The sequence below is a fragment of the Aptenodytes forsteri genome, unplaced genomic scaffold (assembly GCF_000699145.1).
Source record: "Aptenodytes forsteri isolate BGI_AS27 unplaced genomic scaffold, ASM69914v1 Scaffold83, whole genome shotgun sequence".
NCBI lineage: Eukaryota > Metazoa > Chordata > Aves > Sphenisciformes > Spheniscidae > Aptenodytes > Aptenodytes forsteri.
Window position 1 is genome coordinate 2198379 of NW_008795371.1, and position 23561 is coordinate 2221939.

Genomic DNA, 23561 nt, shown 5'->3' on the forward strand with positions numbered 1-23561 from the left:
TCATCTGGAAAGGAACAGAAGTTATCAAGACACCTTTACGATGAGATCTCATGAGAATGATGGCACTCCAAGGGCATGTTCGCAGAGGCAACTGGGAGCTTCCAACCGCACCTATTACACTGTAAGGCCTGTTTGAAACTTCCCCGCCCCACAGACATACACACCTCACCCACCCGCTACCTCAGCTGCTGCCCTGTTCTGCGTGTTGCCTTAGGCGGCACTGCTGGTGAACAAATAGCATTTTGCTTCCTCCTTAGACCATTGTACCCCAACTACAGCCAGATTCCTCACTTACAAGAGGCACTGTCCGTTTTGCCAGTTGGGTTTGTTCTTGGCCAAATCACTGTACTGACAGGGACACCTAGGTAAAACAGGAAGGTTTGCTTTTTCTGTTCCTGCTCTGACATTACTGCAGTTACTGGCTCTACTGAGAGTAGGTGGCAAACTAGATGTTCACGTGTTCCAAAATTTTTCAAGTGTTCCCTTCTTCCCTTTCCATTTTGGCACAGTTTTGTTGATAGCACTCAACAGGCCAGATTATTTAACTACTCACAATACAGCACAGCAAATACATGACATACTATATACTTTTTCTTTTCCTCACTGCAAATCACAAAAGGTAACACTAGGACTCAAACAAAAACAAATAACCTCAGTAACTCCTGGAAAACTCAAGTGGTTAATCAGTTACCTTTTATTTACATATATGCGCTTAATGCTGAATTAAGTTGTAAAAACCAAAGGCTGATTTATAGCCCCAGTCAGCCTTAATTAACATTGATTCCAGGGGAATAGTAAATGTGAATAGCCTTCACAATTGAGGTTGAACAATGAACTCACTGGGTGTTGTCCAATTTGTAGCATGATTTACATGGAAGCAAGCCCTCTTTTTTTTCTAGGGTTACCCCTTTTTCATCTGGTGTTTAGGATGGGTTATATATAATCCATAGATAGGAACATTTGCTGTCAAATATTCTCCCTGATTTAGAGTTAGCCTTTACTATGGTCACTATAAATAAGGCAGAAAAAAACCCAATTTGAGGCTTTGCAGGGATTCCTTGTTCTTGCAATGTGTCATCGCTTGTCCATTTCATGGCATTTTTACGAAGTGGCCATAATGAAAGTCAGATTAAATGTACAGGATATATACGTTTAATCAACAGCCATTGGAGTCAGTAGTGCTGGAAGAGTTATAAAAGCCCCTGTGAATGCAAATTTATTGCAAAAGAATCTGCGTCTTGGTGGTAGGAATATCTGCTGAATGGTACTACCTGACACAGAACACCTAAAACTTTCAAAAGTGAATTATTTAAGTGTAAGGTTTTGCTTGTAAAGCTGCCAGCTGCTGCATTTCAAGACTTGAAACTGTTCCAAAACATGGGACTAGGTACTTTATTTGTGCACTAGAGTAAATACTCTGATTTTACTGCCAATTTAAATGTGCTCAGTTTACAGTAATGAGCTTGTATAGGCAATACCTTGTTTATAGAAAGTGGAACAGGAAGAAACTAACATTAACCATTAACAGTAGCAATTTCTCTTGCCTTCAACTCTAACTTTATGCCAAATAGATCCTTCCCATGTCCTATCTGAAATATTTGCTATTACTGTTCTTTTTCTAAATCTGTGGGATAAATGGAGCATTCAATAAAATAATACACCTTATAGTTCCAGTCAATTTGAATTGCAATGCTCTCTTGTAATTCCAAGGCACTCTTTCTTATTCTTACGGTGAAATTTTATTTAAGAACAAATACATGTCCTGTGTACTAGCAAACCTGATGATAGGTGTTCATCCCAGCAGAACGTAGTTAACATTTTTTAATCTTTTTAAAAAAAAGAACAGACCACTTCTACAAGGGAAGAGTACTGACTTGCGGTTGCCTCCACTTCTCAGGTTCTTGTACTCAACCTAACTCTTTTATTCTTTCAAGACAGATCACACGAGGAACCTATGTGTTTATGTACATACTGTAACCTTAAACAAACATCCTTACATCTCCTTTGGCCATCTGTTCCTGAAGCTGCAAGCTTTTCTCCCTTCCTCTTTCCCTTCCCTTCCCTCCTCAGCACACCCACACACACTCTGGGCATGGAGTTAACTCCACCAAACTCAATGGAAAGGATGACAGTAAAATCCTTCTTCCACACAGGTCACAGATCTCAGAGTTTCTTTGTTTCACTTAGTCTAAAAAGCGACAATGCTACACCAGAAGATTTTGGCTTATGGTGTTAGTCACTAGAGATCATACTGGTGATTCTCTCATTATCTTATTTTGGCTGGGTTAGCTCCAAAATGTCTTAACGGGGCCTATACTTTGGTTTGCAAAGCAGTGCAATCACTGAGCAGGAAGACACCACCCACGGACTGAGGAGCTTACAGTCCAAGGACATGAACAGGTTCAAGATAAATACAGTGTGCAAAGAAAGTCATAGGTGGGTAATGGTGCGGTAGGTCCTGGGTTCAGCTACCTCTGAAAACCAAAACAAAAAGGGGGGAAAGTAAAGAAAAGAGACTCTGAAATGGATGGAAGGGCACACAGCAAGCTAGTGGCTGAGGCTAGAGGCACAGGGAAGATGAGGAAACACAATGGAAACACATCCATAAAAGCAAAAGCACATGTAATTGTTGGTTTCTATGCACAGTTGTTATATCGCCGGGGTCTTTTCCAGGCAGGCATGGGTTCCTTTGCCCATGTCCTGAGTCAGCCGGACATGAGTCAGCTCTGAACCAGAAGCTATGTCACTGCAGTTAGTGTGGCACTGAGCCTGAGCTAATAAGCCCTGCTGAGAAGGACACTGCTACATGGCTTCCATTTGGCTTGGAGAATAGGTTGAGCAAGCTCATGTCTGGTAACAGAAAACTCTACAGACGCATCTTTGCCTTCATGTGCAAATACGAGCGTGCAATTTCTTTACTTTCTTTAAAATGCACAGGCACACCGGTGTCCTCACCGCATTCTTTTCTTTTACGGACACTTTATACCCTTTGGTGTTGCAACTGTTCATCTTGAGCTTTCTGACTGTATTTTCTCTTGGCTGCTTTTTTTGCTAGAATAGTGGTGGTGTTTTTCCCAGCTCAGTTTCTTCTCATCAATTTATGACTAGCTCTTTACTTGTTTCCTTTCTTCCTTACAGATATGTTAAAGCTTTGGTGATCCTCTTTCCTTAAACATGCAGCATTTTGATGCTGATGCTTTTTTTGCCATCAGACAAGTTGTAAACACTTAAGTTAGAGTAAGTTTTCAGCTACTTAGTTGGCAGGCTGGTGCGGCTATCCTCATTGTACTATTCCAAGCCTAAAAAAATGAGCAGCTGATCTATAATCATATCACACTGTTCTTTGACTAGAAAGGACTGGTATTGCATTCCATTCATTTCCATATGAAAAACATGTAGGTTTTTTGTCCTGGTTTTGCCACATCAAACTTTGCTATAAAGAAAACAAACAAAAAAGGAACCAACAACCTGACACCATTTAAGCAAAGTCCTTACATATGAACTGTCTTCCATCGTTTCCCTGAGCTCATCTGGCTAACCTGAGCCATGTACCAGTACAAAGGTAACAGCTTCTTTATTGCACGGTACGTAAGACAGCAGAAAGTGCAAGATTAAAGAGGTGGCAAAGTACTACTCTGGACAAATTGTTTGTGATGTTCAGTCTGCCTAATCAGTGGGACAGGTTTTTGTCCCAGCATCTACAGTGGTTCTGTGAGGAAACTGAACCGAAACTTAATGTATCATTCATTCTTGTTCCGTAGCCATGATCTAAACATATAGGCCAGTTTCTACCACCTGACTATTTCTGACTGGAACTGAGACTCCTGAATCATTCAAAGGGTCCCTCGGCTTTCTACTCATCCACAGTCGTAGGATCTGCATGGGGTATGGGGCTTTGCTTTGACCAGAGAAAGGTCCCTGTCTCTATAAACACAACTTAACCCCTCATGTAAAAAGGGGTGGTGAACATGCCTTCTATCTAGGGGTGAACTCCTGCCTCCAATGAAGTCAGTGGTAAAATTCCCATTGATTTCAATGAGGCCAGAACCTCCCCTTACACATTTAAAGTTGTATTTCATGGAATACAATGAAAGAACATTGATACCTGAACTCCAGGGGACCCATATGGTGCCTGGACTTTTTGAACGCGTTCGTTCTTTCAAGGACAGGAAAAGTCTGAATACCTGGAAAACCTTTCGCTCAGTTGTTTTCCTAGAGTGACTTATTTCATATTTCCTAATAAATAATTGCATCCTGTTCTTGAAAGTCATTCAGTAGAAAATAACTGGCATGTATGCAGCTACCAGTAAAAATCTACTTTAAACAAACTCATTTGTCATTACCTCTCTCAAGACAGCTGTTGTCAGCACCATTAAAATTCAAATTTGGTTTGCCCATGACAATTAAAATGATGTCAACACTGAGAGAATTTAACAATTTCCATTGTTCCAAGCAGATAAGCAAGTTAATTCTGTGCTGCCAGCCATCACTGTAGCCATAATCAACTGACCGTATTGAAGAACTGTGATGTTTGAGATTATTCAGCCTTGACTGGGTTGTATCAGTGACCAAATGTTTACTTACTGAATTGAATGATTACTCCAAATCCTTGTCTTGTCTCCAGCAGTTTCAAGGATTTTTCTCTGATACAGGTATTTCTTTTTTTAGTTTATTTGTTACAGTTTTTGAACCAAATTTGAATGTCAACCAAGTTATTTAGTTTGATGTTGCTTCTATAGTAACACTGCCACAGAATACAGAAAGACATCAGGGGCTGACCCTTAGCCTGAACTCTTGAAAACTGTGATTTTCACAGGCATAAATAAGTTTCAACTCTTTTGTATTAGAATTTGCAGCCTTTCCCAGGAGTTTGTTGTTATATACATTACTGTTTGTTCATGCAGGAGGACTGATGACTTTTCTTCCTTTTCTAGATTTTCATCAATAATGAGTGGCAAAATTCTGAAAGTGGGAGAATATTCCCTGTATATAATCCAGCAACAGGAGAGCAGATCTGTGAGATCCAGGAAGCTGATAAGGTAATGCATCCCATGAATGGGTAGAAATGTATAACTAGATCAAAGCAACAGGTCCAGAATAGCACTGTTGGACGGTTATTTTATTTATCACAGTTCCAAAACCCATCATGTGACCAAGGTTGTACAACAGCAAATTTCATAAGCCTGGTAATGTTATTTACCTCAGTGCCTTTGATTTTTTTCTTCCTTCTTGACAGGTTGATACAGACAAAGCAGTGAGGGCAGCTCGCCTTGCTTTTTCTCTAGGTTCGGTTTGGAGGAGAATGGATGCATCGGAAAGAGGCCATCTTTTGGATAAACTAGCAGACTTGGTCGAAAGAGACAGGGCAATTCTTGCTGTAAGTGGCACATGAAAATCAACAGTCAAACCACCTGTCAGTTTTACATTCTGAGAGCAAATTAGCTCATAAATGTGTTAATACGAATTATATTTGAAAACTACACTCAGCTTGATGGCTACGATGGCTGTCTACTTAAGACCTGATCCAAAGCTCATAAAAACCAACAGGAGTCTTCCAGTTGACTCAAATGAGCTTTAAATTGGACATCAGACAAATGAATGGGTGTGCACACACATGTACGCCTGTTATGTGCGCTTGTAACTTTTCTAAAATAAAAAATGGAAGACTGAGTGAAGTGATTTGTGCAGATATTAATGAAAGGGCAGGTGAAACGCTTACTCTCAACTGGTAACATGAATTCTGGGTATTGCACTATTTCGCTCACGTATGAAGCCATCTAAACGGTGGCATTGTTAGCGTTGTTTTCTGCATGTCAAGTGCTTTGAACTAAGCTGGTGAACATCTTAATTCCAGCTTTGTCAACACTTAAATCATCTTACCACCAGTGTATACTGTAAAATCGCCACAGGGAGAAGGAAGTGCACAGCAAATCAAGTTTACTTTGCCTGTCATTTGATTTGTATTTCTAGAGCCAAGTTCTTTACTGAATTGCACTGCAGGCAATGCCATTAATTGCTCTTGGGGATATAAGTCAGTGCAGAATTAGGCCTCCATTCTTCTCTATAGAAACTCATTTGATGGTTAGTGTGTTACACATGGGCGTACTTTGCCCATTCTTAATGATTTCTATTAGACAGCTATTGAGAATGAGTTAAGCTACTCAACATCTTAGGGTATTTTATTGGACTCTTTTTGCTAAATGATCTTAGGAACCCCTAAGAGGATAGCTTATAAGATGCTTTTAAAAATAGGAATATTAACTTAAAAATAAGGACATTAGCTTGTTAATTTATGAGCTTCCCTAGAGGAGAGTTTGTTTATTTGATGGCAATAAATAAACTGGCTGTACAGTATAGATATCTCAGACCTCAGCAGGAGTCTTGGCAGCCATATAGAGAAATTTTTATATTCACATCAATTATATAAAGGGGGATATGTCCATTCTTCTCTTTATGGATTCAGATCATTAATATGGGGTTACAAGGAGCCCCTTCTCAGCTGTTATCATTAACATAACAGAACCTAGTTTGACAGGCATTTTTATCTTGGCTCCTGATTAAAGCAATTTAGCATTTATATATCTGGACCAAACACAGTGGCTGGGGGGGGGGAAAAAAAAAAAAATACATGCATGTGGATATACACACAAACCCACAAGACAGACACACACATGCACGCACACGTTCTTAAAATCACAGCCATTCCAGAATACTCCAGAAGGAACCAGATTTTTTAAGGAAAATGCTTTTTGTTCACATTTGCAAAAAGAAGTAACAAAGGGGATCAGTTTTTCTGAACCTTGTGGGTTAAGACTATGCCAAGGCATAACTGGTTGGTCTTCATTAAAATCTGTCATGATTGAAAAGCTGTTAAGACAGTGAATACTTAAGTACAATAGTCTAAAAATGCTACTGTGCTTATATCTCTTAACTTTTTCTTGTCCTCTAGACTATGGAATCACTGAACAGTGGCAAACCTTTCCTGCAAGCTTTCTATGTAGATCTTCAGGGAGTCATAAAAACCCTGAGGTATTATGCCGGTTGGGCAGACAAAATCCATGGAATGACCATTCCTGTAGGTAAGGGGTTTTAAAACACACGTATGCACCTAAACCTTCTCATGGCCAAATGGCTTAATAGATTACAGCTTCGTGAAAGGTAGAAGAGAACCTTGTTTTGGTCTTGCAGTGTGTAGTATGTTGCTGAGGCAGATGTTTAAAAGTCAGCAAGGGCTGGACTAGATGACCTGCCGTTGTTCTGCCCTACATGCACATCCCAAAGAGAATTTTGCTTCTTTTGCATGTGTCCATCTGAGAAGGAGATAGCTCAATACCTACATTTAAATATTGCTACATTTATAAAAATGGATGCAGTATAAGCCTGACAAATACCTTGAAACACATGAAAATAGTGTTAGCTGCCTGTTTAAGAAATGGTATGCTTATGTATACATCCTGTTTATATATGTCGTCTTACTGCCTATGCAAATCATTTTACTTGGGACTAACACTGGATCCAAATTCATTTATACTTTGAGAGAGTTTGTAATGTAACTATAGATAACTGTACATACATATCAGATATATTTTGTATATATGCTTCTTCAAATTATTCAGTGGGATGAGTTTTACATTGTATGTATGAGATAAATCTTCATGAGTGCTGGGAAATTAGTTATTTTGCTCTTATTTTTTGCTAAGGAGATTTCAAGAAAAGAAAAAATACTTAGCATTCCTTTTATTTAACAAGTCTCTTCCTCCTGCCCCTCCCTCCCAGCTGTTTAACAAATACAGGCTGCATTTTCTGTTGTGAACATATTCATTTGCAGTCTGGACTAGATGTACCAACTGCTATAATTATGCAAAATGGCACATGATAGCAAAGAATGATTTTATGCAGGTGCAGTCATTAAGATAAATGTATTCATCTTTTACCTGCATAAAATAAATCTCTGGAAAAACAGTAAGGAAAACCAACATTTATTCTATGGATTCTTTCTGGCTTCATGGTGCACACTGTTCATTGCACATGCATGTTTATTACACTTTACTGAAGGAGACCAGGAGGGCACGCTCTCAAGTAAATGAATTTTGCTGTTGCCCATCTATTTCCATAAAATTTCATTATGTAACACGGTATCTGCAGTACACTAGCCTGCCTCTGTACAGCAAAGCACAAAACTATCAAAGTTAAGCAAGCAGATAAATTGAAAGTGTGGCCCCAAAATCTTCAGGAGGAAAACAGATCATGTAACTCTGCAGCGTTACTCATCATGGTGTTTCAGCTTATTAAAATTGCAGTGTGTACTGACTGATGTTTATCATCACTAGTATATTTTCACCAAATAAATGACAATATTAGTATTTCAGGTGTAGACTCTCTTGTAAGGACTCTTGAAGATTTCTACAGTCATTTAGGCTGACATTCATAAATCCTGGTTTTGCTGCTTGCACTTCACATTTCAACATGCAAAAGTGCAGAGCAGACCATAAATTCATACGTTCAGCAAATTTCCTGTTCCCTAATCCCCTTCTCCCTGGTCAGTGAATGCCTCCTTCTCACTCGTTAGCCCTGCAGGTACACAGAATTTAGGTCAGTCACCAAAAGGCATTGCCAAGTTAAGGACAATAAATACTCTCTGCTTATTCTTGTCCTCAAGTAGTGTATCAGATGAGAACCCTGATTTTTTTCAGTGAGGTGGGCTATGCTGGGGGAGCGGAAGGCACATTTTCAGCAGGCCTTCCTAAATGCAAACTTCAGTGCTAACACACACACTTATCAGTAGTGTAGAATCTAAGTCCATTCACAGATTTTCAGGGTATCAATTAGTTCTTCCTCTTGGTTTAACACTCCTCTGTATTCCTCCAGTTTCACACCATAAATTTGTCATTCTCATAAAGCTATTTTAGAGCAAGGCCAGTGTTAAACAATGGTGCTCTTTACATTCGCTTACCATCAGCTCATCAAAGGAAACCAAACAAGACAACAAAACCAAAATAAAACCCCTATGAAATCTCCTTCTTTTTCTGTTCAGTGTGCTAATAAATCTGAAACCTCCCAATCTTGCATCTGTTTCTGTTGAGGTTTTCTTTTCCTCTAAAATAAAAATAGGCAAGTGATAGACAAGTAGAAGAAGAACAGTGCGTTTTACAGTCACATTCCTTTTGGTCCCAGAGCTGCTAAAACCTTCAGACTGCCCTTTGCTTGCTCCCATGTGTAAAGACTTGATGATTTAAATTAAAATAGAATGAGGCTAGACTAGACATGGTTAAACTAATAAACTGAATGCAAGCAAAAATGTATCTTTAAATCAATATATGATATGATACAGCTTAAAGAACCAACTCAGCTCTCCTCACCCACTTGTTTGCTGCGTCCTGCTACATGAGGCATGTGACTGTATTATGATTGTTATGCAAATAAAATATCTGGAATAGAGAGTCCTGATGGAAATCTGAGCAAACACATCTGTGGAAGGTATTGCTGTCCCAAAGTGAAATCCCTGGATAAATGGGGCTTTCTTTCTGATTAAAAAATAAAAATCTTTGGGCCAGGTGCTAAGCAGCTGCAAATTATCTGGCTCTATTAGTATCAGTGAGGACTGAAGAATGCCAGTTTACATCAGCTGAGAATATTAAAAAAAGCCTTTTAAGACAAATTTTTAGATTGGATGTGGGATCAGACTGTCAGATCCTTCTCAGGCAATGTTCTTCTGGCTGCCAGCTAGTAGAAGGATAAGAGTAACAATCATCAGCAATAGCATCTTAGAATAAGTGTCATTAGCATGACTTGTATAAACTAATCTTAAAACTCTAAAACGTTTTAAAAGTCTCCTATTTAATTTCTGAGCACAGGGGAGCTTTCTATGCTCACTGTTCTGAAAAAGTGATTCACTCCATCAATCTTGAGTTATTTTGCCATGGTAACAGCTTATTTTACATTATGGACAAGGCAGCTCTTAGATACATCTTTGGCCTGTCCAGAGGCATCTGAAGCTTCTGAATACCTTCAAGTCACATATGTTCACAAAGGTATTGCTAGAAAGCAACCTCAAAAATCCCATCTTAACAGTAAGTCTGTGGACGATGAACTTTGGAAGTAGGTGTCAAAAAGGGCAGCTGTCTAGAGTCTAGTGGAAGAAAGCAGGGCAAGCAACTCTGCATGGGAGGTATTGCTCTGCGGAAAGAATGTTCTGCCTACATTTGGTAGAATTAACCACCATTTGTCTGACTTGGCAAGCAGGTTCAGGTTATCTATAACTTTATGTTATGAAGCACGCAGACATGTGGCAATGATTATGCAGTGACAATCTAAAGTCAGACAGTGCTAACATAACTGTGTTACTGTTATGTTGTCACCATCCTTCTGGCTGAGAATCCACCTCTCACAGTACTACCAAGTACAAGCTGGTATTTTTAGCCGACTCCTCTATGTGCCTCTTGAGCACTTAGACAGTTTTGCCCGTATATACTTCTCTGTATTTTGACTTCTACTTTACTTCTGTCTGGTCTGATGATTCTTCCTATGGTCTGTGAACCACTGCTAGCGTCTGTGAAAGATAACCTAGAAAATCAAACTGATCATCTCAATTTGTGAAACAAATATTCTCATCTCCGCTGGGAAGTTGTTAAGCATCTAGAGATCAAAATGGTGCAATGACATTTTGTCAATGCAGAGCAAACCGACTGATCAGCTATTTTCTTCCTCCTTTTCCTGATGTGAATCTCTTCTCTCTCTCTCCCTACTTTATTTCCTCTGTTCTGTCCCTGGTTTTGGTTGCAGACTATTGTTACCTTTTTCATAATTATTCTGTATCTGGCCCCCAGCTGATGTATTAGCTACTCTAGCTCAGGTTTCTACTGGGCAAATCCTGTAAAGTAGATGTACAGAAATAAGCAGACGTGAAAATAAGTTATTTCTAATCAAATTCAAGTTGAAGTCTTTACTTAAACCCAAGAAGCTTTATGGATTAACCCATTAGTATTACCAGATGTATAGTACAGGACATTGCAGCAGGTTCCCAAAAGGTACTCTCCGTTGTGAAGTGAGGTCTTTCCCCGATATTGAACAAGGCTAGCTGCAGCTCCAGACTGACTGGGGTAGAGGCCACAGCTGCCCACATGCTCTCACACCACATGAAGGAAAGCACATGCCCTGTGTCAGACAGTGACAATGGGAGCAAGAGCACTGTAATCTCTCCTCTTCTTCCTCCCCTCCTCCGTCTGACCATTGCCTATCCTGGTAAATCATCTCCTGTGATTGATCCTAAGCAACCTTCTCATCATTATCACATACTTAGTTGAAATGATTTTTCTAAGTAAAGAGATTCAGGTTTTTCTAGATGACCAAGCACTACAGGCCAAGGGGCACATTCAGCGCATGCCTTTAGCGTAGCCCTTCCCTCAGCTGTAGCCTCACTGAAAAACATTTGACCTAAATTCAGAGGTGGTTTGAGCCTGGGCTAGTTTATACAGCTACAAGACTCAATTTAGGTACAAAAGTGCTGTAAATCTACTTTGCACAGATGCAGGCCAAGCACACTAACAAAGCTGATGGTTAGACAATACCTTAACCGGTCCCCACACAGAGCAGGTCATTTTCCTGCTCTTTATAAATTGGGAAGAAACCTACCTCGTATCACAGCATGTATAACCTCAGCATGTACTCCCAGACCACAGGCAAGTGCTGAAGCAGCAACAACCGTGCAGCTTTGTGAAAGAGCATGAACTCCATCAGCCCCCATGACAGTCACTTATACCATCTGTGCAAAATGAGCCAGCAGAGAGGCCTGCCGCTCTGAGCAGGCCGTGCCATGTGAAAGGTTCCCACAGACCACAGGCCTGACCCCAAATCACAGATCTGTTTATTCCATGACCTGACTCAGGCTGCCCTGAGCTCAACAGTGCTTTAGTTAAGGACTGCAGATCTACCGTAGCACTCACTTTAATTAATGATACCTCTCACCCCTGGAGTTTTTTGCCACTTCTGTTCATCAGGATCTTAAAAATAATCACCAAATCAGAGAGTTAATTAAATAATTCCCTTTAGCCTCATACCATCCACACCTGCTGTTTGTGAACATGCAGTCTGCTCTTCCTGCATCTTTGTTGTTAGGATCTTTCTTAGTCCATATTCTTATTTCTGTCAAAAGTCCAGTGAGAAAAGCCCATAATTTCCAAGTTTCCAGTGACTTGGTCCCTTCATTTATTTATTCACCTCTACCTTGCCCAAAAGGTTTGTAAAAACTTTTCCTATTCTCCAGTGTCTTGTTTTCTAGCTGCATCCAACGTTTCCCCATCAACTTAAATTGACTGCCTATTTAGCTTGAGGCCATTTCTGATACAGGTCTTGTTCCACAAATCAGCTATCAGAGCATGGCTATATGATGACCCCTGTATTCTCCTTAGTGTTGTCTTCTGCAGTAAATTATGCTCAATTACACATCAGTCACAGGCTTCCCCTCTTCATTCCACATCTACAGTGCAGTGTATCATTCCTTCAAACTGCCTGTGTCTTCAATGGAAGATGAGTGAGATATATGTTACTCTATTATCCCACATCTGTTTGTATATATACCTTTATATTGCTGTGTTCCTGTCATGCCTTTCAGGAAATTGCCTTTGTGACTCTTCCTTCACTTCTCTTACCCTGAAATCAACAGAGGCCAGTAAGTGGCTTCCTTGCTACTGCCCTTTTTTGTGTGGTGCAGTTTGTCCTCTTTCCCAAGGAACAAAGCAGGTTACTTTCTGATGGGATGCCTGCTTCCTTTGTTCTATAGAAAGAACAATTAGGTTGCTCCTGAACCTAGGTTTCCCATGCTGGCTCATGAAAAAACATTTCCATGACTTCTTTATTTCTTTTACTGCCATCAAAGGCTGATCCTTAGAGCTTTTTCCCCCCCTCTATTTTTTTTTTTTGTTCTGCCAAGTCAAACTGCACTTGAGAGTAACCATGCTCATCTGTTTCAGATGGAGATTATTTTACATTTACAAGACACGAACCCATCGGAGTGTGTGGACAGATCATCCCTGTGAGTATCTCTACTAGCGCTTTCTATTTATTTTCATTTGAACCAGCTCTCTTTAAAGACACATAAAACATGGTCCTCTGCTATGTGTGTTTTCCATTACGAAAAAAGCTGAGCTCATATTGTTGACATATCTTTAACAGCCTCCCTGCAAATGCTTATTTGAACATGCTAATAGGGTTTAGGCTCTGTTATTAGGAGTTAAGTTCTCAAGTCATAGAATTCTCATGATTAAAACAAGCAAAGCAAAACACAGTGTTAATATGCTGTCAGTGGTTATGGATGTTCACACAACTTATGGAAAATTGATGCTTTGCTGTGGTAGTCTTTTTATTTATTTAGTTTTTACTGTGATTTAACAGGCTCCTCAGTTCCTGGGAGAATGTGATGCATTTTAATTCCATTCTTTCCTGCTATTTCTTTTACAAGGCTGGAGGAGAAAGGGAAACTCCAGGAGACATATCATTACAATTAACATTGTGTAGCTAATAAAAGACATGAAATGTTTGCTTTATTTGTTATGAGAGAGGAACACAGCATTTCATCAAATCTAGTACTCCCCCTACACCCCAATATACATCCTTAATATACTCTTGCTGAACACTGCATAGGAATTACACTGAGAAGCTAACTTTTTCGGGAGAACCAGTTAACTGGCTTTGGCAAAAATTTCAATGGGAGGCTCACATACAGCTATTAAAATATTGTGTGGAAGCTTTTATCCTTGACAAAGCACTGGGGAACTAATCAGGACATTCTCTGCAATTTTTGTTGATGTTGTTTTTTTATTTTGTTCATGTGAACCACAAAGCCACTAAACAGCAACATGCAGCAATTCCATTACAAGAGGAGCAGCCAGAAAAGATACTTCAACAATGTTAAGCCCTTTTTCCCTATTTATATTTGTTGTTATTTCATGTCTTTGTTAAGGGGTTGCTATTGTGTTTGACACTCTGTAGAAACTCAGAGAAACATGCAAACCACTCAGAGTCTGTGGCTACACCCGTCCTGCAAGCACCTACGCACTCTCCTAACTTGACTTGCGAGTGGTCCTTATGAATGAATAAGCTCTGTCCCCATTCTTCAGCCAAGCACATGGATAAGCATTTGCAAAATGACAACCCCAACATCTAACCCCAAAGTTGCTGGACATCTCTTAAGCTTGCCTCATTGAGCTTAACTGACAGATCTGTTGAAGAAACTTGGCCATAGGCTAAAGATCATGCCAAAAGCAGGGTTTATTTAGTTTAGCTTTGTAAAACTCCTTGTTCAGGGTACCCAGCCATCTACCATACTTGTTTGTTCTTCCTCCAAGTTTGTCCTCCAGAACTTCAAAATGGCTTATGCATCTATTCTAACACTGCTGCTAATCTGTTACGTATTTTCTCCACAGCTACCAGTCACAGAGTACAGCCCCTGGGCCGCTGCATGCACTTAGCCATTACACTAGCAAATATGTTATTACAAAAATAAAATTAAACAGCAAGCCTAACACTAAACTCCTCATCCTCTTTCACATCCTAGCTTCCATCAAAACATATGCTCTTTGGCGGCTTTGTAGCATAAACAGGGCTATATACTACCCTATAAAACTCTTCAGAGCAATACCCTTAGAAGTGCAGGCTGTCAGCGCACTGTTGGCCCTATAGCTCCCCTCCCAGGTTTATATACTGGAGGTGGAATTAAAACATCACTTTGTCTCCAGAGTTTATAAACAACTGAGGGAGTAAAAAATTGGGTGTTCGGTGAAGGACAGACAGTTGTGTATTTTTTCAAGCTAGCCAGGGGCTAGAGAGATGTCCATGAGAGTGGCAGCTGATATGCATCAGGCAATAACATGTTCTGGCCAGTGGCTGACTCTTTGTGACTGATATTTTCTATTTTCTTTCCAAAGGAGATTACTGTATGCGTTTATAAGAGTGATTGTGCAAACGCAGTTATTTTATTACTCTGGCATTTCCACTGAAATCAGCGGGTCTATCCACTTAACCTGTTAGGATCAGGCCTTGATGCAGAAAGGCTTGTTAATCTTATCTTTATCCCCAACTTGTTTGTGCATCAAACTAATATAATTCACTACATCTGCTGCTGCAGTTAAATAAAGTTGAAATTACTGATGATACAAAATTTTATATCAGCAAAGAGTGTTTCTCAACTTTTTTTTTTTTACTGTTCTTAACATGTTTCTAAGATCTTCCATATAAATTGCTCAGTAAGAAGTTTTCAAGAAAATGAAATTCTTTGACTGAGCATTGACATTTATGGGGTTTTTTATTGTAGCCCCATCAATTCAGGATTATATAATTTTGAGCATAAATGTTATATCTTAAGATGTATTCAGGGATTGGAAATTTACATCCAAAAATGCTTCAGCATGAACAAACATTTCTTTCCAAATGTATCAGAAGCAAGAACTATTTGTCATGGGGGAATTAAAAGTGCCAATTGCAAAACAGTAAATGAAATAAAAAGTTGTGACTAAAAAAATTAACAGATAACAGAAGATTCTTTTATGAAGACTGCAGGTGGGGGCTGTATTTCTTTGAACAGGAGAGAAAGAACTAAAAGGTCACTGTTGTTGCTTCTTTAATGGCAGTAATTAAAAAAAAAAAAAAAAATCCTTGCTTTGTGCTGGGAAAGATTTATGTTGAGGATCAGCCTGAGAAATAAGTGAGGTAGCAGCTTGACATCTTGAAAACAAAACACCACTGCAATATTTTTCCATCTATCAACTTTTATTTTTTCCTACAGTGGAACTTCCCCCTGCTGATGTTTGCATGGAAGATTGCTCCAGCTCTGTGCTGTGGCAATACAGTAGTTATTAAACCAGCAGAACAAACACCACTCAGCGCTCTCTATATGGGAGCCCTCATCAAGGAGGTAAGAATAATTGACAGGAATAATGTCTCTGTCTCTCCTTGTGGGGAAGGAACTACCAGCACATGCCTGCTTTAACGTGCTCTGTCAGTTTTCATAAATCATGCTTCCCTTCATTCATTCCTATTTTGACAGGCTGGCTTTCCACCAGGAGTTGTCAATATTTTGCCAGGATTTGGTCCAATTGTTGGTGCAGCCATAGCATCTCATGTTGGCATTGATAAAATTGCTTTTACTGGATCCACTGAGGTAAGAGGATTCATGGATATGTTACTGTAAAATGTGAGTAAATACTTAGGGAGATAGTATTAAGTCCTTGTGCTACATTTCTCACTGTCACTGAGTAAAAGAACTACATCTAAATAACAGCGGTCTGTCCTTCCCAGCTAAACTTATGTACCGCAGTACTTCCAAAGCAGAAATGGCTCCTTTCCTCTGGCCCCTGCTGTGCTCGGCACCTCGGCACAGGAGATATGCCTGGAAAAATATTGCTGGGATTTCCTGTGGGCTTATGAGGATGTGAATCACATGCAAGTAGGCAGAACATCCCGTGTGTATCACAGCACACATAAACGCTACTTTAGCATCCATAATTTGTGTATCTTGGCGTACTTGGGGAAAAGGGGAGAGGAAGGGGGCAAATTGGGGCAAATGTACTTCAACTTTGATGCTGCATTCAAGTATATTGAGGATGAGGAGGAGGTCTAAAAAGGAAGGAGTGCAGGGAGAAAAAGAGATTGTCCAAGGTGTCTGTTCCCAAAACAATGGAAAGAAGCTGGCCAGAAGATGAAGGGAGTCAGTTGTCTCCTGGATGCCAAAATGTCTTGCTATGAGTCAATGATGCAGATGTTACAGCGGAGGTTTGGTCTGAAGACGAAGGCTGTAATCTACAGAAAGAGTAACGAATCCCTCAAAACTCAGATTGTGTCTTGCTCTCAAATATGTGCAAAGCCAGCTGTTATCAGGGTTGGGGTGGGGATGATAGAGGTACTCCAGACTGAAGTCACAGGAGAAGGGGCCTTATCTCATCGTCTGAAGGCAGACAGAAAGGAATCTCAGTGGGAGTTTCAGGGCTGGTTATATTTAGAGAGTGCTAAACCCGGCCCTTTTCAATTCAAAATCTGACAAACTATTGTATGGAGGGAGCTAAACCCCAGGGATCCAGTCTCTCTTTGATATGTTTGACTCCCACTCGTGGCAGTGGGAGGCTTTATGCATCCCAGGGATACTGCTCTTCACAGTGAGTCAATTTGTTTTTGATTTGAGTTGATAAATTCACTGACCAAGCAGCCCTACTAGATATGTGTGGGTATCTCCCTGGTGGGCCCAGGGATTACAGAGACCAGCTCAATTATTTCAAATAAATTATTCTGGTGGAATTATCCTGTAATCGAGTTTGGAAGTCACCATACACGAGCCTAAATTACTAGTAAACTGTAGCTGCAGTCGTATGCCTAATTTCCACACACACAGTTGTTCTGCAATTACTATATGCCTGTACATGAATTTTTTATGGCAATTTTAGATTATAATACACACAGGTTACATTCTAAGTCAATGGCAACATCAGATTTCAGATTATTCTGTGGAATTACTCTAGTCATTACATCTCCTGTAACCAATTTATATTAGTATCCTGGAATATTGAAAACTTTAATATGAGCTGATTACCCCCCATACATTAAGTTGAAACAATTGTTTTCATAAAGATATGTGGTCTCTGTTTAAGATAAATATTCTATTATACAGGATGTTGCACTGTTTGGAGGAGGAAAAATACAGATGGGTTAGGTTTCAAAGTTGTCTTTTGTAGCCAAAATAAATTTTTATTGTAGTTCCAGACAGCTTTAGTTTTAATAGGCGTTTAAACTCAAAAGCTGTGGGTTTTATACTAACTCAGTGCCTACCTTTAAAAGCCTTACTAATAGGAAGTGAAAAGCATTACAGAGATGAAAAAGCAATTCTCTAAGAACCTAAAGCAAGAACAGATGGAACGTTTTAATGCAGAGTTAGTGTAAACTATTCCATATTGTTTCTGATTTCCTGTAACACTGAATTTTTGTAACAGCAAGTCAACATTGTAACGTTTTAAACACAATGCTGTGATATGAGCTGTACTATAGTGTCTTTGACTTCTCCAAAACAGATTTCAATTTCTAATGAAATAATAATGGAAATATTTTGTCTCTCTGGTCTTGTCTGAGGCATGTCAACTCGCGTGATGGGGATTTCCGATAGCCATCAGATATATAAATGCCATGATATTAACTTCCATTCCCCCATTTCATTCAGGTGCTAGTTAAGGCAGTTAATACTTTCAGCTTGAGCAAGTTAATGATAAAACCTGTCAGTACAAAAGCAAAAATCTTCAAGTTTAGATGTCCAAAGCACAGGTTTTTCTCAAGTTTGCACCAGGAGGTTCTTTTGGAAAAAAAATATAAATTCTTTACTTTTGAAGTATATACTTATGGCTAATGAAAACTCCCCATTTGCCTGTAAAAATCACAAAAAACAGGCTATTATTATCTATTTCCTGCAAAGATTTTTAAAAGGCAGAAAACAGGCTGCTCTTCCTACGAAAAATTTAATGCTAATGTTTTCCAAAATGTGCAGAACCCAATCCATAGAAGTATGAGCCAAAAGGCCAAGTTCATGACCTTAACTCAATAAAGCCTGACATAGCCACACCAAAGATCCATCCAGCCTAGCACCTTATCTTGCAACATGACCAGTAACAGATGCTTACAGAAGAAGAGAGCATGTGTAGAGTGATCCTTTCCTTGCTGTAGCCTCACAGCTTCTGGTAATCAACAATTTAAAGACTTCCTGAGCCCAAAAGTGCATGTGGACAACTGTATTTAATAGCAACCAATGGCCTTGTCATCCATGCATTAGTCCAGTACCTCTTGAAACTCCTGACTATTGTGAGGCCTCAAGCCCATGCCTATGCAGTGACAACACATAAATGACTTCTAATTTATGATACTGATTTCTAATTTATGATGCTGGTCCAGTTTGCACTCTCTTTTCTGTTTCTTAGATTCTCTAGTGCTTTGAAAATTGTTTTAAGGACTACTATTTACTTTGCACACACTCCCCTCCCAAATAATACGTGAAAAATCGTAAAGAGCTCTTTTTCTGTGGTAGCATCACTGTTTGATTTCACTTCTCTCCCTCCTTCCTTCTGACCCCTCCTTTTATGGGTTAGCTCATGCACATTAAAAGAGTAGTCTGCCAACTCTTTCATCCCTTAGCCTGCCTGCTTCTTATGAAACACCCTCCTATGGATCACCTCCTCTCCCAGTCTGCTAGTGCATGGCTCTCAAAACTCTTCCCTCCACAGCTCACTAGGAAGGGTTCTGCAGACACCCGGCAGGCTATGAATTTCACTTTGACAACTGTCACACTGAAAGAAAGAAAATAATCCTGAGTATGAAAGCAAGCCTAAAAATACTGTGTCTTCTTAGATTCCAGCAGCTTTCTTGGCTTTTCTGCTTGCTTTGGTTCATACTCTTCAGCAGCTTGTTTGGTATGGGTATTTTAACAAAAGTGTTTATTTTTACTGTGGTTTTTTTAGTGAACCAGGGCTAATCCATGATTCTCCTTAATTACGTCAATCTCCTCTCAGGCTTCACTGACACATTTTTTTCCTCATCTTCCACAATCAGGTGAAACTTAAACTGCCAAAACCAATCTTTCTTCCAGCCACTCTGACCATGTCAACACTTGCTCCTATCCCTTTCCTACCTTCTCTTGAAAGCCCATAATCAATTTAAATATCTCATTACGTCTTACTGTATTTCTCCTTGATCTTTCTGGTTCCTAGCTATAGGGTGAAACTCTCACTCCCCAGGACCTTGGGAGTGGTTCTGTAAAGCTCAGCTATCTCCCACGCTATCCCAGTTGTTCACTATACATGCCTTTCCCTTTCACTCTGCCCCTCTCTGCCTCAGCTTCTTCACTGTTTCATGTATTCCTGTCTATTTGAGTTCCTTTTAAAAAATTACTAGCAACAATTTAATTAAAATAAAACTCAGTCATTTATATTTTCTGAGCTTAAGAACAAATCCAAACTCAGGATGTCTGGCTGACCCATGTGTCTGCTGTTGGGCTGCAGAGCTTAGAAGTACAGGAGAGGTTATACAAGTCTCTCTGCTTCCCCAGTTAAATGAACAGTGGACCTTGGAAATAAATTATTTCCAAGACAAATGCTGATGAGGGGACAATTTTCACACATATCAGAAATGCAGAGAGGTTCTTCATATTACCTTCTTATTTTCTGAAAGAACTTTTGCTAAGTAGCAAAGGTGAGAGGCCTTGGAACAGCAGAGAAAAGCAGCCATCAGAAGCTGCTTTACTCTTCATTTGCCTTTACTGCCACTCAAATCTGTGAATTCAGTTACAGGCTTTTTTTCAAAATACAGCCATTTTGACTGCTGTGAGCTGTCTGGCCATGTCTGTATACGTGTGCTCCATTTGAATGGGAACTGCATACCCATAAGTTCCGGGTGCACATGGAATAGTTGGGTGCAGTATGTTCTGGGCTTAAGTTTAGAGATGATTATGGAGAGCAAGAATTTATACATTTAAAAATATGTGCATTTAAAGCACTGGCTGGATTAAAAATTATATTTTGCGTGTTGCAAAAGTTTAATGAGTTCTAATAACTTCTGTTCAAAAATGAATGTGTTACTTCCAAATCAGAGTGGCTTACAACTCTCTCCAGTTGTTAAATGCTCTCAAGATGAGAATTATAGATAGCACACAAAACATTTGAAGCCCTGGCCAACAAGAAATGTATCCTAAGTGGCTGGTTTCCACTTTGTTCAAACTATGACCCATTAAAATGCAGACAGATTAAAGATAGGATTCAGGTCTGTGTTCATGCAGTTCTGTAGAGTAACCCAAATAAATATCCAACAAATTGGTTTGGATGCCTGTGTAAACAAAAGGTCTATAAACAACTGCAATAAACCCCAGCAAAAGAGTCTGCATTTTGCTTGGCAGAATGTTTTCTTTATGCACTTAGATTAACAAACCATGATCTCATCATTAGTCAACAAGATACTAGAGAGACCATCAAAGCAAACTACAGGAGAGTCGAGATTGATTCATGCCAAACAAATGTTTGTAGCTAACAGCTGTATTACCACTGATTCTAATTTACTCAGCAGGATTCTCCTTTCATTTCTGAAGTGAGATGAATGTCACAATGCATGATGTAGACAGAATGTCTAGCTACTGCACAAGCAACGAGTTGTGTCAGCTCTCCTGGATCACACAATCTCTTGCTGGTTTTGGATATCATGAAGAATTACATCCTGGCATTTTCTACTTTAGCAACAAGAATCCCAAAGGTGATTTGACCTGTTCTGAGAAGTCTGTTAGCTTACCATGCTACAAACACGCCCTGTTCAAAATAAGGAGGATTTAGGGAGGCTACATTATCATTCATTCCTGCTTCTGATATTTTTTATCATATTTTGGACAGCTTGTGCCTCCTGAATGAAAAGTAGTTGTTTCACTTTTCCTTCTTTGGTGTTTTTGGTAGAATTTAGGGAGCTGTCCTTGGACAACTGTTGTGCCTCTTTGCCTATAAAAGATACATGTCAAAAGGATTTGCCTTCTTAAAACTGAAACAAATAGGGTGGTGTATTAGCCCTGTCAAAGTTAAGAGTTTAGCCATGGACTTCCACAGGGCCAGGATTTAAATCAAGGAACGAATGAGCCATTTATAGCTTAGGATTCTCTCCAGGAATTTCTGTTTGGGATTGCCTTTTTACTTGTGCTGCACTATTCACTATGTTCTTTTCAGGGCTGCTCCTCACAGAGGGCATTGCATAGTCAAATAAAGCTGTTCTTCTTCATGTCAGTATTTCAAAATTTACTTGTCTTTACTGGAGACACACCTTGAACATGCCATGCAGTCCTAAAATGTTTCTCAGAAAGATTTTTGCATACAATCTGGAATTTTAAAAAAATCAGACAAAGTAAGCAGCAGCATGGGTTTGAAGGTTTTGCCAAAACACTGACATTCAGTGCCTCAATAGCTGAAGAGAGAAAACTGCAATTCCAAAAAACATAAAAAATTTCTGTCTGATCATACTGTCTCCCCAAAACTTAATCAATCTCTTGTAACTTAAAACACTTACTGTTCTTCAGATATTCTCTCAATATCCCAAGAAAGGTATAATAGCGAAGATGGGCAGCCCAGTTAATTAAAATGCCTAAGTAACTGAAGATGTATGTCTCCTCTGTCAAATTTTGCACTGTTCATGGAATCTTTTAATCTACATAGCTTCCTGTGCAGTCTTACCTTCACAGTCTTGTCTCTGGCAGTGTGCTAGAAAACTACCTGCTGTTCAGCCAGACTGCTGTTCCCTTACATTCAGGTGTTCCCTAATGATTTAACGTGTATCTGTGATCAAAGGAAGGTTCAGAGCAGAGGAGAAGCCAGGCATTCTGAGAGAGCTGTAGAGGAAGTATCACAAACCTTGGAGGTTTGCTTTTGACTAATGAGACTTCCAGTGCTTTAACAGTAACAGGCAAACCTACCTGTACCATTTAGAAACATTGATTTCTGTCTGAAAACAGAAAATTAAGAGAACATGAAAGGCCGCAGACTGTTTTGAATTTCTGCACAAAGTATTTAAAATGTGACTGCATAAGCCTCCTCTTGAAAGAGACATTAAACTTCCAAACACAGAAGGCATAAATAAGCAACAATCAAATGCTTTATATCATGATACACTCTTAATGCCTAATGTCATATAGTTCACAGTCCAGAAACAAGACTCTTCCAGGACTATTCTTCAAATAGCTTTTTTGCACAGGGGTGCCGCAAAATGCTTCTTCAGTCTTTTTTGTTGTTGTTGTTCTGAATAACAAATTGTTTTCTTTGAGATGGGCCAAATTACATCTGCCTCACCCTCCATGCAGCTTACAAGGTTATGGTACTTCACAAGCTATCCAGGGATACTCCTGATATCAATCTTGAAGCCTATTCAAAACAAGGATGGGGAGTCAGGGCTTTCTCTGCCAACATTCCTGCTGAATAATCACACAGCTCCATTATCTGTGGGGGAGTCCTCTCTTCCAGTGTTCCCTCGCAAGGCTGTACTGCCTATTGGGAGCTCACAGATATAGCTGAGAGACACCACAGGAAGCATGTACTGAAAGACCATACAGATTGCAGCACTATCACTTATCCCTTTCATGCTGTCTTTCTCCATAAAGAGAGGGTCAGTCACAAAAGGCTGCCTTTGTCACTAAATAATCACAGCACTGGTGCCTTCTCTAAGACTTTTTTCAACCTGTAAGTGCATAGGGCACAATAGGAGCACAGTGAACAAAAATGCTGAGCAGCATGAGCCCTACCATCCTGATGTCTACACTGATTTCTAACAAGAAGGACAGTGAAGCTGTCTGTTAAGTTTATACTTTGACAACAACCTCTTTGTCTTAACAATACTCTGGACAATACTCTTCCAAATTAACACCATTGTCTCCAAGCTCTTTGGACTTTAATATTTGCCATATACATAATATTTGGACTTTGCATATTTGCCAATCACTTGGTTGCACAGAATCCTTTCAAAATCTTTACTTATATGGACAAAAGAGTTTTGACATTAAAAAGTGGTAGAATGGAAGGCGA

The 23561-nt window shown here is 39.5% G+C and overlaps 1 protein-coding gene across 1 annotated transcript in view; it reads left to right on the forward strand.

The window, feature by feature from the left end:
• ALDH1A2 (aldehyde dehydrogenase 1 family member A2) overlaps positions 1 to 23561 on the forward strand; it is a 57682-nt gene that overhangs the window by 19694 nt on the left and 14427 nt on the right. The window contains exons 2-7 of the mRNA XM_009280357.2: positions 4935 to 5039; positions 5237 to 5377; positions 6950 to 7079; positions 12969 to 13030; positions 15779 to 15907; positions 16040 to 16153. Of these exons, the coding sequence (XP_009278632.1) occupies positions 4935 to 5039; positions 5237 to 5377; positions 6950 to 7079; positions 12969 to 13030; positions 15779 to 15907; positions 16040 to 16153 (681 nt within the window). The remainder of the gene's footprint in view (positions 1 to 4934; positions 5040 to 5236; positions 5378 to 6949; positions 7080 to 12968; positions 13031 to 15778; positions 15908 to 16039; positions 16154 to 23561) is intronic.